Source organism: Trifolium pratense, linkage group LG3 (genome assembly GCF_020283565.1).
Source record: "Trifolium pratense cultivar HEN17-A07 linkage group LG3, ARS_RC_1.1, whole genome shotgun sequence".
NCBI classification, from domain to species: Eukaryota; Viridiplantae; Streptophyta; class Magnoliopsida; order Fabales; family Fabaceae; genus Trifolium; species Trifolium pratense.
The window spans coordinates 44,187,499-44,202,991 of NC_060061.1; the positions used below are offsets into that span (position 1 = coordinate 44,187,499).

At 32.6% G+C, this 15,493-nt stretch overlaps 4 protein-coding genes and 1 long non-coding RNA gene across 11 annotated transcripts; 2 read left to right on the plus strand and 3 right to left on the minus strand.

Annotated features, from left to right (window-relative positions):
* Positions 1–496: 496 nt before the first annotated feature.
* On the minus strand, positions 497–1,339 carry LOC123917413 (calmodulin-5/6/7/8-like). Its single transcript, XM_045969117.1, has 2 exons — positions 1,228–1,339; positions 497–1,132 (listed from the first exon to the last, which is right to left on the minus strand). Exons 1-2 carry the CDS (start codon positions 1,331–1,333, stop codon positions 693–695), a joined length of 546 nt encoding a protein of 181 aa, XP_045825073.1. The 5' UTR covers positions 1,334–1,339; the 3' UTR covers positions 497–692.
* Positions 1,340–2,518: 1,179 nt separating this feature from the next.
* On the minus strand, positions 2,519–7,082 carry LOC123913023 (calmodulin-2-like). Its single transcript, XM_045963631.1, has 2 exons — positions 6,958–7,082; positions 2,519–3,131 (listed from the first exon to the last, which is right to left on the minus strand). The coding sequence occupies exons 1-2, from the start codon at positions 7,061–7,063 to the stop codon at positions 2,635–2,637; spliced, it is 603 nt and encodes a 200-aa protein (XP_045819587.1). The 5' UTR covers positions 7,064–7,082; the 3' UTR covers positions 2,519–2,634.
* LOC123913024 lies at positions 5,534–6,882 on the plus strand. The gene is made up of 2 exons (XR_006811523.1): positions 5,534–5,686; positions 6,610–6,882. It is a non-coding gene; the product is annotated as an uncharacterized LOC123913024 (long non-coding RNA).
* A 2,304-nt stretch (positions 7,083–9,386) lies between the features above and the next one.
* Positions 9,387–12,424, minus strand: LOC123918689 (V-type proton ATPase subunit e1). Its single transcript, XM_045970810.1, has 4 exons — positions 12,283–12,424; positions 11,991–12,131; positions 10,655–10,702; positions 9,387–9,779 (listed from the first exon to the last, which is right to left on the minus strand). The coding sequence occupies exons 2-4, from the start codon at positions 12,086–12,088 to the stop codon at positions 9,716–9,718; spliced, it is 210 nt and encodes a 69-aa protein (XP_045826766.1). The 5' UTR covers positions 12,089–12,131; positions 12,283–12,424; the 3' UTR covers positions 9,387–9,715.
* A 375-nt stretch (positions 12,425–12,799) lies between these two features.
* On the plus strand, positions 12,800–15,493 carry LOC123913820 (UPF0235 protein At5g63440). Of its 7 annotated transcripts, none has more exons than XR_006811713.1 (5): positions 12,800–13,272; positions 13,352–13,806; positions 14,299–14,367; positions 14,470–14,616; positions 14,689–15,493. XR_006811713.1 is itself a non-coding variant. In XM_045964688.1 (5 exons), exons 1-4 carry the CDS (start codon positions 13,158–13,160, stop codon positions 14,527–14,529), a joined length of 699 nt encoding a protein of 232 aa, XP_045820644.1. In that variant the 5' UTR covers positions 12,800–13,157; the 3' UTR covers positions 14,530–14,552; positions 14,689–15,493. The 7 variants fall into 7 exon arrangements, 4 of the variants coding, with proteins under 4 accessions (XP_045820644.1, XP_045820645.1, XP_045820646.1 ...); XR_006811711.1 differs by having other exon boundaries at positions 15,216–15,493; XR_006811712.1 differs by having other exon boundaries at positions 15,219–15,493.

Sequence of the window (15,493 nt, forward strand, 5' to 3'; positions counted from 1 at the left end):
CCCCTCGTTATTAGCGGAGCTCGTGGGAGGGGAAGCGAACTCCTTCGCGTAATTCCTCAAAGCTTATCTTTCCATCTCTATTATTATCTCTAATACGAATAATTTGGTTCGCTTCTTCAATGGTAAGCGATGTGTTGCCGAATCTTGCATACACATATTGAACCTAATCTGCAGACGTCAAATAAATTGAAATAACCCATAAGCTCCTCATCTGAAGGGATAACGTCCACCACATTCATCATGACTTGCAACTCGGCATTATGATGTGAAACTACACAAATATACAATTGGTTAAATATAATTGAATATTTAGTTTAATATCCTTTTTATAATTTTAATGGTATATTTGAAAATTTAAATGTACCTATATATTTGAAAATGATTATTTTTCAATTGGTATGCACCTTTAATATAACACAAAAATATGGTGCTAATCAATAAATTATATGCATTAAGACAAAGCGAATTCATAAAGAATAAAGTTTTACAAAACTAGTTCAAATGAATGTATTTTTTGTCAAGTAGTACTCGATCACTAAAAAATTTACATCTTTAAGCGAATAAGTGGAGAATCTGGAGAATCTCAAGTTCAAACATATCCTTAGATTTGTTCATGGGAAGGGAATAGTATAAAACAAATGTTAGGACTAAATCTATTGCTAAAGAGTCATCACTAATAAACCACATACAAATTATCTATGTCCATAAATCATCACTTTCACTATATTGATAAACTCATCTAAGTCTAGCTTCCTGTCACCATCAATATCATAACCACTAAAAGTATTGTTCACTGCTTCAATGGTCATCTCATGGTTGTCGAACTTTGTCACGAAATGACGAAATTCTTCTACAGATATGAAATCATTATGATCCTCATCAAAATTTCTAAAAATTTCCGGAATCCACTCCAAATACCATTCAAGGTATCCAATGATATGAACGTCGACCTCATTTTTTATGACTTTTAACTCGACATTGGTTGAGATATGATCGAGCAACCGCATTACATTCCCAATTTCTTTGATAGTAATACAACCATTTTTTCCGATGTTGAAAAGGCTGATGGTCTTCTTAAACTCTAAGATCCTTTTGTAGGGGGATTGAACGGCCATTGGAGGAAGATTTGATTCTGCAAAAGTAGAAGAGAAGAGGAAAATTATTTGTATGTGATGTGTAACAATATGTGAGTAACTTTTTGTTCTTTTATAGGCTAGCAAGACTTACCATTAATAGGAGATTCATCATGCACATGAATTGCAGTTAAAACTTGAGAATAGAGAATAACAAAAAGAACAAGACAAAAAAACATATATGACTTTGAGTAATTCATGTTATTATTTCTTGGCGAATTACAATGATATGGTTAATAATGCAGTGGTCTCTATATAGGGCAAGAATACGTAGTTTTTATGGGGGTCAAGAGTCAAGTTTAAAAATAAATTATGACAAAACTTGCTACCAAAGCAACTACTAAAGGATATACAAATTTAAATATTGCAGAATTATGGTAGGAAAATTTGTTGCGGATTTGTTCTTATTATCCGCAAAAACTTCCGCAGGAGAGTTTCACGATTTCAAAAATTGCAGAAAACAATTATCCACGAAGGTATTAGTTGGAAACTAAAATTCTCGAGAGAATTCGCAGAAAATGTATTTCCTGCGGAGTTTGGGTCCAAATCCACAAGAAAATAGAAAATTTCTAGTAGTGATAGAAATGAAAATTAAAACGTAACACTTTTTTATATAGGTCGTCCATTTGATTATTTTATTTTTGGAAAAATTAGAATGCAAAAGTATCACAAGCTAGAAATATAAGTGATGCATTTGTTTTCTCTGTATAATTTAGTGATGAAATACAAGCATTGGTGATGGATATATTTCGTACTAGTTTGTAATGGAATTGAAATTTACTCACTAATATTTGTGACGTTAAAAATGGTTACGGATTTTGGGGCGTAGCAAAATCCGTCACTAAGCAGGTTTGTATAAATAGCTTGTAAACACATTTTACATAAGTGTATAGCATCATAATCAATTTCACAATTCCATTATTATCTTCTCTTTGCGTATTTATCAAGTTCTATGCACAAGTTCTAACATCATTGTGGACAATTTTGTTTTCTATTATTGGATAAATAAGTCATATCGATCATCTGAGATTTATCGACGGGATCATAAATATAAGCGCTTGTTCATGTAGTGCAAGACTTTAATCACTTATGGCACCATAGAGTTCACCATAAAACAAAATGACAATACAACTCATGTACATCAACTTCCTCTTTGAGAGGTTTTGCTATCTTGAAACCTTTCAAAGTTACGATGCTTGCTCGGTGCACCCAAATACCTCGAATTCTAATAACGAGTAGTAGCAATAATATAATTATATTGCAAACAAATCAGCGAACACAACAAAATATCATATACAAAATAAATACAAGAAAAAGTTCATAATATACATAAATACTAGTAATAGCACAACTAAAAAACGATCACCTAAATATATGACAAAGGCAAAAAAAAAACTCATAATAATGAAATAAACAGACCAAATAAAACATGTCCTAATAATGAAAATAGAATAATTCCCATAAAAACTCATTTGCCCCTTCCCTTTTTTTCCTTTGTTTTTTAAGATTTTGGTTGTGGTTTTGATCTATCTCCATTACTATTACGATTAACTCCTAAAAACTTATTTCTGTCCTTAATCATCACTATTACTATATTGTAAAACTCATGTAAGTTTAGCTTCCCATCACTATCACTATCATAAGCACCAACGGCATCATTCGCTGTTTGGACATTCATCTCATGCTTGTCGAGCTTTGTAGCGAAATGACGAAACTCGTCTACAGATATGACATCATTATGATCCTCATCAAACTTAATGAACATTTTTGTGATCCAGTTCAATATTTCTACAACGTAACTGGTACCAACGTCGACCTCATTTTTAATGACCTGCAACTCAGCATTAGTTGGGATATGACCGATCGACCGCATTACATTTCCAAATTCTTTGATAGCAATACAACCAACTTTTCCGTTGTTGAAAAGGATGAAGGTCTTCTTAAATTCTAAGATCCGTTCATCGGTGGATTTAACAACCATTCGAGAAAGATTTGATTCTGCAAAAATAGAATAGAAGAGTAAATTGATTTGTATGTGATGTGGAACAATATATGAGTAACTTTTCGTTCTTTTTTTTTTACAATGAGCTTAGGATCGAACCCAGGACCTATAACGTACTACCCAAACCCCTCACCACTAGACCAAACCTAGTGGCTTAACTTTTCGTTCTTTTATAAAACTATGCATTGCCTTAGATAAAAGGTTTTTTCTAATCCACCCTTTCATAATTTGAAACTATGTATGACCCTCTCTATTCAAAACATTTAACTCTTTTTTATACACCGCGCCACCGCGCTAAATTATATTTTTAAATATATTTTTCAATCTGTGAATATATACAAAAATATACACATGCTTTCAAACAAATTTTATAATATACATACTTGTAGAGATAAATTAAAAATTGATAATAATAAGTCAAAAAAAATTTGATAATAAAGTAAAGGGTTAAATATAATTTTCATCCCTATAAAATTAGTAAAATTTGGTTTTCCTCCCTATAAAATAAAATCACATGTTTTTATCCCCTAAAAATTTTATGTTTTATTTTTAGTCCGTAATCACCAATTTATGTTCATTTTAATATCAATATTAAGTTAAAAAAAAAAATGTCAAAATTTTGTCCATTATGGACTAAAACCAAAACAGCAGTTTTTTTAAGATGAAAACATGCAATTTTTTTTATGGGGACAAAATTAAAATTCACTAATTTTATTGAGACGAAAAACACTTTTAACCCTAGAGTAAAATAATAGTGAGATGTGATTGAATGCAGGTAAAAAAAAAATTACCATTACGATGCATATATCAATAAAATTATATGCATTTGACTTGTAAAAATAATGTTTACCTCAGTAATGTTAGTAAATTTCAATTTATCCCATGTAATATTATTTTTTCGGATTCCAACCCTATAATGTGAAGATTCTTGACTTCTAATTAGTCATTGATTGAACATGTTGTCTTTAATTTGACTATTTAGTATTTTGCCCCTATAATATTAGCAAAATTCGATTTACCCATCACTAATTATGTCATGTCATCAGTTATGTTCAGTCATAAGCCAACATGTTCAATAAATGTAACATCCCAACTTTAATTAATAGAAAAATATTAATTATAGTTGATTATTGGAGACTAATTGAAAATAAGTGAACAAATATAAGAGATAATTAAAGAACACCAAGAATAAGTTAACTATCAGCATTTGAGAGAAAGAGAACCCTTTACTCATTTGTGAAGAATCAGAACAACAACTTGTCTCATTTCTTTCTCTCCCATAACCCGTGTTCTTCAACCTCACGCCCCTCCTCCATAACCCATGTTTCATTCTTCTACCCAAAAGGTTGCATGTACTCTTTTCTAGTTAACTCTTAGTCATTGACCTGTAACAAACCATTCATTCTTTCTCTATTACGGGAAATTAAATTGAAGAAAATCATAGGTGTTTATGGTGTTGATTGCATGTGCAAATTCTGGAACAAATTCTCAATCAGCAGCATGATAAAGGAAGGGTAAGTTATAGAGTTAAGAAATTCTCAAAGATTAAGGAAGCTGAAAACTTGCAGAAGTTGGAAAGGACTTGGGATTTAAGAAATTATTATGGAAAAGTGATTTAGCAACCTTAATGAACTGTTGTTGTTGCTGTACAGTGGTCTGATGTTGTTGTTAAAACTGATTGATATGATTAGAATGGTTATGGCTGAATTCTATGGAATTTTAGTGAAAAATTCGTATGACAGTACAGGTACTAATCGAGTCATAGTTGTTGCTGTGTAGCCCAGACATGTGTAATTGTTGGATTTTCGGATTCTACACTTAATTCCCTTCAGTTTGGATGTAAGTTTGATATGTTTTGGATTAGAAATGGATTCGGAAAACGAGTTTGAAGTTTGGATATTGATGCTGGAAACTGCATACGGGTTTTGGCATGGATTTTGCGGAATAAGCTAAAATGTGAGTTTAAGTTGGGTGAATGATTCCAGAACTGAATATGTATGCTTAATTGGCTGAGTAAGAGTCTGTTTGGTAACACAAATAAGCTAGCTTATAGCTTATTATATGAGTTTATAAGCTTGTTTAAAAAAATTAGAGGTGTTTGGTAACAAGTTTTTTTTACTAGCTTATAGTTTTTTTTCAGATGCTATTTCAAGTAGCGTTTGAGCTTATAGCTTATAACTTTTTACACTTTATTCCATTTTTACCCTTTCATTTAATAACTACTCACTCTAAAATAGAAATTACCCACTATCAATTATGTCATTTTATATTTATTAACCACTTTAAAAGCTAATTTTACCAAACACTTTAATTTCAATCAGCCAGCTTTTCAGCTATCAGCTATAAGCTAGCTTTTCAGCTATCAGCTAGCTTATAGCTTATTTTTACCAAACAGACTCTAAGAGTTTGATTTGAAGTTGAAATGCAAAAATTAGAGGTCGGAAGTCAGTAGCAGTTTTATGCAAAAATATGTCGCGAGTTTGTATATGCGAGTGGCACCATCGGATGGCTCTAAGCGGGCGATATGGCTCGGTACTGCTAGCAATTTCAGGTGGGTTCCCTTAGAGCCTTAAACTCTAGTTAGTTTAGCTCCATTAGTTTCCCCAAATAAAATATGCATGATAACATTAGCTAGAATAAGATGATAGTTTCCCCGAATTATTAATGCATGACCACTTTAAGGAAATTAGGATATTATTGTGTGATAAGGTTTAAATCCCAAAATCATCTTCATTCTATTCATTTAATATTTTTATGTTGCTTATAACTAGAGAAGAATGGGATTGTAGGTGGAATTATGATATATTCTTTGAAAATGCAAAGGAGGGAACTGTACTGGTTTTCTCGCTTAGTGAGTATGAAGATTCGCCAAGCGAGCGTGGCAGAACAGAACTCTGGAAAAACAATGTTTTAAATAATAATCCATTCATTTTATATCCCTGACTATTCTGAAGTATTTTTGTAAGCAGTATGATAATATTATGTGAATAGATTGTTAATCACTTCAGGAAATTAAGTATCAGAAACCAGGACAGTTTAAAAATACCCTGGAAGGGAATTCATGGGCAGGATAACAATCACGATAATTAAGTTAAGTTAAGAAAGTCAGTCAATCATGGTGGTTACTTATGTACCACGTTATGGGATTCGAGTAATCTAATCATGTTACGATTGTGAGCTTCATGCCGTGTTGATGCGTATAATCATCAACGACGGATATGTCAAGCCTCTGAGATCGGCTCACCTCAGAGTGTCTTAGTTATGTTAAACTGAACAAGATAATTAATTTGTGTTACACCTTTATATTATTATGTTTATGAAATCATGTTATGAAATTATGTTAGGGACTGACAATCAGGATCAAGGAACTTTTAGTTCATTAGTTGCCCCCGGTGTAAACACCAATAGTAACTGTGTAGTAGGAATCCACTGAGACGAAGTGACTGTTCTCATCCCCCAGTTATTTGATTTTAGATAAACAGGTTGATCGAGATATCATGGTCTACAAGCATGGAGTTCAGATACTTGGATTATGCTAGTTGAGCTGACGTCATGTTATCTTATATTTTGTATAAGATTTAGTTTCTTTATGTTTTCGGTTGTTAGCTCAATTTAGTATTAATCTCTTGAATTTTGTAATCCTATTTATGTATTCGGACGATATGTAATGAAAATTTAATGTTTCCCGATTCAGTTATGTACACTCTTGTTGATATTCTAGATAAATTGATATGGGGTGTTATAATAAGCGACTAAATAGACGGAATTTTCACGTAGAATCGTAAAAAAAAATACAGAAATAAATTATAGGCTGTGACTCACCAGTAATAGGAGACTCATCATGCACTTGAATTGCCGTTAAAACTTGAGAATAGAGAATAACAAAAAGAACAAGAGCAAAAATCATATATGACTTCAAGCAATCCATGTTATTACTTCTTGGCGAATTACAATGCAATGGTTTGATAAATAGTAATGCAATAATCTCTATATAGAGCAAGAATATGTCCTTTTTATGGGGCCAAGAGTCAAGTTTGAAAATAAATTATGCCAAAACTTGCTGCCAAAGCAACTTCAAAAAGGATATACAGTATAAATACATCTTGGAGGGGCTATACTAAGAAATAACATGAGTTTACGGCAATTATTCGTTACGAACAAGTGGGATAAAATTATGAAGAAAAAAGGAAACAATGAAAACTCAAAGAATAACCCAACAATAATGAAGGATATGAGAAATAATAAAAGATAAATATTTAAACGATGGAGCCAACGATTTCTCAATTGCCAAAAAAACAATATGAAAAGACTTAATATCTAAAACAAACCTATCAAGAGTCACTTTCCAATTAAAGTTCTACTAACCTATAGAATAAGAAATTTTAATGGAAGTAGTAACACCAATAAACTCGTCATGAAATGCAAAATAATAAACAATAGGGGGAGAAAAACAATCTAAGGTTGCACCACTCGAGTCTCTAAAAATGCCACTACAAGTGATTCTGTTGAAGCACAATCTCTAATAATATGTTAAAGATAACAAACTTCAATGATTAAAGATATATAGTTTTTTTTTATCCATTTTGTTATTGATAGCATAGATAAACAATAATGAAGATGGCAAAAAAGTGTATAAGGTATGCTTGAAGGTCAAGGAGGCAGATTGATTGGTTATTGTGACTCAGATTGGTGAGGGTATCAAGTAGAAAGGAGAAGCACTATGGGATATATATGTTCAAGATCTTCAACTCTCCAATTTCATGGAGTTCAAAGAAGAAAATTTTGATGGCACTCTCAGCATGTGAAGATGAGTATATCTCAACTTGCATTGTAGCATGCCAACGTGTGTGGTTACAATCATTGCTATAAAAAATTATGGTTGACCAAATCAGCAATATGTCTTGCAAGGAATCTCATTGCTCATGGGAAGAGCAAGCACATAAAAACTAAGTTTCATTTTCTTAGATACCAAGTAAACCAAGGAAAGCTAATCCTTACCTATAGATCAAACTTGTGGACATCCATATGTCAAATGTTAAATGTATAGTTAGGCTAGAGAATACGTAATTAGAAATGTTAATCATGATCCATATGTCAAGTTAGTTGAAGTTCGTAACAGTTACAAGTTACATGTTACATGTTACAAGTTACTTTGGAAGTTTGTTATCACTTAATTTGTATAATTATAAATAAACACATTGTACATAAGTGAAGCATCATAATCAATTTCACAATTCCACTACTCCAAAAAAAAAATCACAATTCCATTAACATCATGTGGACAATTTTATTTTCTATTATTAGATAAATAAGTCTCATCGTTCTACCTTTAATACGAGTGCATAAAAATAAAATGTGGAGTATACTACTTTTTAGAATATTAGAACAAGTGTTTTCGGGACACTTTTTAAAGATCTTAAATAATAAAATTTTATAAATATATATAAAATCAATACATTGAAAATTGAGAATATAGAATAAGCACCGCTAGTAATAGTTTTAAACTGACATCCAATAAACATCTTGTATTCCACCAAATTGTTATTTTGAAATTAATTGCATAACATAGCAAATTGCAAAATGCAGAGAGATAGGTTATAACATCGTTGTTCCTTTTCTTTAAATAAATCTATTGATTTTGGGTAAACAGCCCATATTCTCTTCCTTTCTTCCTTTCGATTAATAACGAATCAACAATGGACTTCAAAAGGGCAAAAGAGGGAAAATTGACAAATTAAATGTGATGTAATATATGCTGTGGAGACACGATTTCCAGAAGCTAGTGCGACCAGTTTCACTCGAAATCAATTTTGGAGACAAAATGTGCAATGTGCAGTGGCAGCAGAGATAGTCAAAGAAGCCAAACATGTCTAAAGCACGGTGGCGGAGCATATACGTGCTTTTGGGTTATCTCACCGGGTAACCAAAACATGCACTAAAAGAGTTGGGTTGCTCAGCTGCTTTGATTTAAGTGTTAGAGAAATCAAAAAGTTAAAAGAATCAGAGTTCAATTCCTTCAACAAGTTTTTCATCACCATAAAATAATGGAGATATTGGTTTATCTTCTCTCTTTTTTCTTCAATAAAATAATTAAACTAATATAACTAGGGACAGTCGCACAGTCACACGCACGCTTGCAAGAACACCTCTGTAAATTGATGAACAGTAAAATGTTCTCAATAACATGATGTCTAAAATATTTATGTTCAAAAACAACAAATTAGGGTTCTACAAATAAGATGATTGGAGCATAGAGAATAGAGATATCAATTATCATCAAAAGACATTTATAGTATTTTATCAAAGTTCTTATTTTATGACTAATGTGTAATTTCTTATTTTTCACTAATGTTTCGAAATTGAACTGACTGTCTGAAATGAATGAGGATTGAATACAACAACTGTAACACAGCAACATCAGGCAACAACGGAAATGACAGTATCAAACAAAAAAATACGTACATATCCACCCTTAGCAAATAATCAACAACTCACAAGAGCTGATATCAAATTCTCTCCAGCAACCAATCTGTTATCCATATTCTCTAACATACAAGAAGCTACATCTGTTCACACAAACTTATTCGCCACTTAGTATAGGTACTATGAGCGGTTTCATTTGTGCCAAATATACAATCGCCCACCTGATACAACAAAGGAAAGACGAGGTGAGCACGACCACAAGCAAGACATTATATGGTTAATTACAAGTTTATAAATATGCAGACGGAAAATTTTGGAATGAACAATCATGTCTAAGAATGATCATTCCATCTAAAGGTCAGTTCAACTCAACCTGTAAACAACCTCTGTACAGACTGTCAAACATCATATTTTATTTTTACCTATAAAATGACGCACACATACTAGATGAATTGTGCATAATGAACAGACTCTAAGTACACAATATCAATTTATAATTTTCTTTAGTAAAACAACACATTTAAGATTTAGAATGTAAATATAACATTAAAATGACAATGGGTAGTTTAATCCGAGAAAAGCATAATCTTCAAACTAACTAGTAAATTATAAGCTATTTGCAACTGGACATGTTATGATATACAAACATTAAAATAATGATGGCCCACTTAATTTTCAATAAAAGACAATATCAAATAATAGCAACGCTCAAGGATGATTAAACTAAACTACATCAGTTTTATAGGGTTCGTCTATCAGGCTTCTATTACTATTGTTTTGATGAGGGCTGCTATACAGTATGTTTCATATGACTAAAACCACACAACATCTTGTCGCACTTTGAAGAATAGCTATGGAAAAAGAAGAAAAAAATAGCTTCAACAACATTAACTACTTGGAGTACTGAGTACATGTCCGCCTGTGAGTGTGAAATTAATTCATGGGCACGAATAGCATGCCATTAATTATTTTTCTTCTAATCAATAAGTTCCTTATCCAGGTACAATAAACTTAGGTGCACAATTTCTATTTGCAATAATTCCTTGATTGACTTGATACAAACTAAAAAGAAGAATGACTATTAAACGGTACTTACATCATCCAGCAGCATATTGTTGCAGTAATAACCAGAGTTAGGTGAAATCTGCAATAAAATAAGAGATTAGAAACATGTCAAAGAAAATGATACATGTATTGTACAGATATCAATAATCAAGAAAATATACAAAATGAATGTTCAAGAGATTTGTGGATATATGTCCTTGTGTGTACAAATTCTTTAGAACCTGTTGGCATCACTAAATGAGTCGAATACTTAGGTCTGTTTACTTTCTAAAGTATTTTCAGTTTTCATTTTCTAAAGTTTGTGTTCATCTTAAAGATAGAGTGAAGTTGGAAAAAAAAAAGGAAGAATGCATTTTAAAAAACAATAAAAACAGTGTTTTGGCATCTTCACGATTTCTAAAAATGCTAGATCAATTTTCGAAAATTGTAAGAGAAAATATTATATACACATTCTCTTATGTTTATTAGTTGAAGTGAAAATGAAAACAAGAAACATGAGAAGTAAATGAGCCCTTAGCTTTACAAAACACAATAAAAAGTTGGCATGAAGCCATGAATAATCGATGACACCATATCAACTATTAATGAGAAGTTAATAACGATTAACAGTAGTAACTAACAATAAAGAAAAAGAAGCAGACCTTCCTAAAGAAGGCAACCATAGATGCCTGCTGTATTGAATCCTACACAATAATGCTAGACAGTTTTTGAATTAACCAATAATACTGGTCATTCTTCTAAGTGCATCTCAGTTATGTCTAATGTCTAATTTAAATTTATACAAGCTCTGAAGCACCGATAAGGACACCGAACACAACACTAATATGTAGACACCTATATAAAATTTAGAAAATAAAAAGGATTGTAAGTAAACACAAGTGTCATTGTCATGTCGGTAGTTTCTATACACGAGCAAACCTTCAATCTAATAAAGTGTCAACGCTAAGTAGTATACAAGACACACTTAGCCTAATTTGATCACAAAAAACCTTTAAAATTTTAACTAGAGTAACTGTAAGCACTAGAAAACAAGAAAAATACAGTGCCTATATAATCCTCGAGTTTCTCTTATCAAAATGTTGAGCATTATTAGTCAGATTTTTATATATTTAAAAGTAAAATCTCGCACAAAAATCACATCAACTAACACAATTCAACATTTTCATACTTCTTAAGCTCAAATCAAAACAATTCATAAATATCTTACTATACACCAAATTGAGTACATAGTACACTAATTCATCAAATGCAGAAACTCCCAAATTTTGAATCAGCATCATAAATCGATAAAATTGCGAACAAATAGCAAAAAATCAAATTGATAGAGAAGCTAAAAGATGAAAACGAAGATCAGAAAAAAATATTACAGATTTGCAGAAGGTCCTCTATTGCAGCAAATTCTGGTGCAGAGACACGCGATGATTCCAATCACCGCGAAGATTGCTGTTGTTATCAAGAAACCCATTCCGATTCGTTGATTTCAGATTCCGATCAGAGAAAATTAATTCCTAAAACGAAGAAGAAATCAAAACAACGATGATGTAATTTGAATAGATTTGAAGCGAGAATTTGTGATCGAGAAAGAAAAAACGAAAAAGTGGATCAGAAAATAATATTAATAATTACAAAAATGAAAATGAGAATTGAGAATTTTGTTACCTCTGAACTCTGAAGCAGAGAGAGATCTTACGGTTCTATCGCTTGATCAGTTTTGTGCTATAGAGACACGTTGTTGATTTTCTCATTCACAATAATTGGGCTTGGGCCAATGAGCTTGAAATCTATTTACACCATCTTTATTTACTAATACACCTCTTAAACTTTTTTAAATCTTTTTTACAGGACAACCTAACACGACAGATTAGGAACCTTCTCAAGTGGAAAATATTTATGTATTTTTGATATATTTATTCCAAATTAAAAAAAAAAAAAAAATTGTTGTTCATTGTCATTGTAAAATTATTTTACGCATGCATTTCATAATGTATTGTCATATCATTGAATGAGTATGGCAAGTCATGTGTTTTAAAACACATTACATGATGTATCCATATATTATTTGATGTATTAGAGGTGTGCATCGGTCTGATTTTGATCGGATTCGGGCTCGAAAGTTCAATACTGTTCAAAATTGAAGTGTTAAATATCAAACTCATTTCTGACCAATGAACACTTCGGATTGCACATGTTACTTTTGAGTATAACTTTATTGCAGAGCTTACATCCGACTAAAAGTATAATAATAAACAATTATAAAAATGTATAGATTACATATAGTTCGGTCGGTGATAGCTATCGCCGCTAGTCCGTGAACCGCCAAAAACACATAAAATCGGTGTGAACCGAGTAAATTGATGAACCGGTCCGGCTATTGTATTTCCAGCCGGTTCAATCTATTTTCAACTTTTTAGTTTTCTTTTCTCCGAAACCGTGAAAGGCTGAAACTGAATGCTATTCCCAAACGCGTGAAAGCCCTTTCCCTCCAACCTCCGCCGCTCACCGTCGCCGTCAATTGCAGCAGGAAGGAAGAGAGAATGCCGAAGAGGACGACACATACATACTCTAGCGAGGATGCTGCACCAGAGGGCCCACAATCCGATCTCTTCGTTTATTACTGCAAACACTGCGGATCCCATGTCCTCATAACTGGTTAGTTAGTTTGATTCAATTCAATTTAATTCAATTCGATTCTCTTTTCAAACCCTAAACCTAATGAAACAAACAATAGACACTCAATTGCAGAAAATGCCTCGAAGAAAAACCGACAGAGCTTACGTTTTAGACAAGAGCAAACATCTTGCCAGATTCAACATTCACGAAGCAGGCAATGTTCTCTTAAAGCGTGGTGAAGGAAAAGTTGAGAAACAATTCCGAATGAACTGTATCGGTTGCGGTCTCTTTGTTTGCTATCGATCTCAACCAGAATTTGATTCATCCTCTTTTATTTATGTCCTTGATGCTGCACTCAGTACTGTTGCTGCTGAAACTAACCCTCAGGATGCACCTGTTCCTCCCTGCATTTCCCACCTTGAAGGTGGACTTGTTCAGCTTGCTATTGAAGTTGAGGATCGTGCTCACCGGTCTGCAATTACCAGAGTCAATGCTGATGATGTTAGAGTCAGTGTAGCTGCTCCGGCTGCTCGTGGTGAAGCTAACAATGAACTCTTGGAGTTTATGGGAAAAGTATGTAGTATTATACTTACTTCTTCTTCTATGCATTATTTTTAATCTGTTACTGTAATAATAATGTAGATATGTAGTTTGTTAGTTAGCGCCCGGCCAAATACATCAGGGGTCCTTTAAATTTTGTATTGTAAGAGTTAGGTTGTAAGTTTTTTAGGTAACAATTAGGTTTTAAGTTTTTTAGGTAACAAATAGGTCATTTAGTTTCTAACTTGTTGTACCGTTACCCTTAGGGTTACTTTTTGCACTGTGGCTGTTAACATTGACTTCCACCTTGGTGGATATTTTGATGAAAAAGGCGCATATGTTGATGGAAATTAACCGAAAGGATAACAGTGCAACAAGTTAGAAACTTAAATGACCTAATTGTTACCTAAAAAACTTAAATGACCTGTTACAAACGTGAAACTTAAATGACCTTTAGGTACATTTAGCACTCACAACATACATATGATATGACTGATTCACTAAATTTTTATATTATTATTATAGGTTTTGGGTTTAAGATTGAGTCAAATGACTCTTCAGAGAGGATGGAATAACAAGTCTAAACTTCTTGTGGTGAGTTACATTACTATCTTACCACCCCTTCAACTTAAGCATCCACATTAATTTCAATTCTAATTCCCTCTAATAGGATGTACCCTGTTTAATTCATTTCAGGTGGAGGATTTGACTGCTAGACAAGTTTATGAGAAACTTTTGGAGGCTGTGCAACCTTGATGCTTGCTAGCTTTATTATGCATGTAAGCATGGGTTCTGATTTAACTCAACGTCACAGTTCTTCTTGACATTTCATTTTCATAGTAGGTGTGGAATCTCTTTTTTCAACAAAAATAAGTTTGGGATTTGAATTTCAGTTTTATTTATTTAATTTTACAGAGACACGCATACAAGGCCATGGCCTATTGCTCCTTGGACATTGATATTGGAAATCTAGAATAAGTAAAACTCATTTGATTAATCAGAAATTGAGTCTGGTTGAACCATAACGATATGTGTTTGATTGAATGTGAAAAACTGTTAAAAGTCTACATTGTTGTGATTGAAAGACTACTAAAGGGGTGAGCAATTGTTTTAATGGCTGTGGAGAAAAAGAGGGAATGGTGAAAGGGTGGTTGAGATGTGCACGGTTGATACTGAGTACATCTCATTGGAGGAGAGGGAGACGGGAAGAGGACTAGGGTAGGGGAATTGAACAAGACTAGCGAACAAATATTGTTGTCGTGTATAATAATGATGGTTGAAGGGGGTTTGGTTTATAAGGAGAAAGGGTGTGTTGTGTAAGATTTTAAAAGTGTATTGTGTGATGCAGTTTTTTCTACTGGTTTAGGAACGACGTGTTGTCTTGACTCAAATGGGGCTTTTATTGGTGCAAATATTGAGAGTTTCTTTTTGTCATGTTACAGCAGAAAAGGAAGCAGCCTATGGTCTTCTGAAAGTTCTCCAATGGGTTTGTGAATTGGATTTCTATAATGTTCTTATGGAGTGTATTGATCTTATTTCCTATTTTCCAAACTTTAAAGTAAGTTTGATCCGAAGACAAGCTAATAATGTTGTCCACAAACTTGCTAGAGAAGCTCTATTAATAGCTAGTCACCAATCTTTCTAATAGTCCTTTTGTATTGTTGATGAATTGATGAGTAAAATACCTTGAATGTCTATTTTTATTTTAAATATTCTGTCA

Excerpts from the sequence above, each read along its gene's own strand:
- LOC123917413 (XM_045969117.1), bottom strand. The coding sequence starts at position 1,333 with ATGAATTACTCAAAGTCATATATGTTTTTTTGTCTTGTTCTTTTTGTT. Across the intron at positions 1,133-1,227 it reads TGATGAATCTCCTATTAATG|AATCAAATCTTCCTCCAATG; the intron begins GTAAGTCTTGCT and ends CTACTTTTGCAG.
- LOC123913023 (XM_045963631.1), bottom strand. The coding sequence starts at position 7,063 with ATGGATTGCTTGAAGTCATATATGATTTTTGCTCTTGTTCTTTTTGTT. Across the intron at positions 3,132-6,957 it reads TGATGAGTCTCCTATTACTG|AATCAAATCTTTCTCGAATG; the intron begins GTGAGTCACAGC and ends CTATTTTTGCAG.
- LOC123918689 (XM_045970810.1), bottom strand. The coding sequence starts at position 12,088 with ATGGGTTTCTTGATAACAACAGCAATCTTCGCGGTGATTGGAATCATC. Across the intron at positions 10,703-11,990 it reads AGAGGACCTTCTGCAAATCT|ATTTCACCTAACTCTGGTTA; the intron begins GTAATATTTTTT and ends ATTTTATTGCAG. Across the intron at positions 9,780-10,654 it reads ACAATATGCTGCTGGATGAT|GTGGGCGATTGTATATTTGG; the intron begins GTAAGTACCGTT and ends TTGTTGTATCAG.
- LOC123913820 (XM_045964688.1), top strand. The coding sequence starts at position 13,158 with ATGCCGAAGAGGACGACACATACATACTCTAGCGAGGATGCTGCACCA. Across the intron at positions 13,273-13,351 it reads ATCCCATGTCCTCATAACTG|ACACTCAATTGCAGAAAATG; the intron begins GTTAGTTAGTTT and ends AACAAACAATAG. Across the intron at positions 13,807-14,298 it reads TCTTGGAGTTTATGGGAAAA|GTTTTGGGTTTAAGATTGAG; the intron begins GTATGTAGTATT and ends TTATTATTATAG.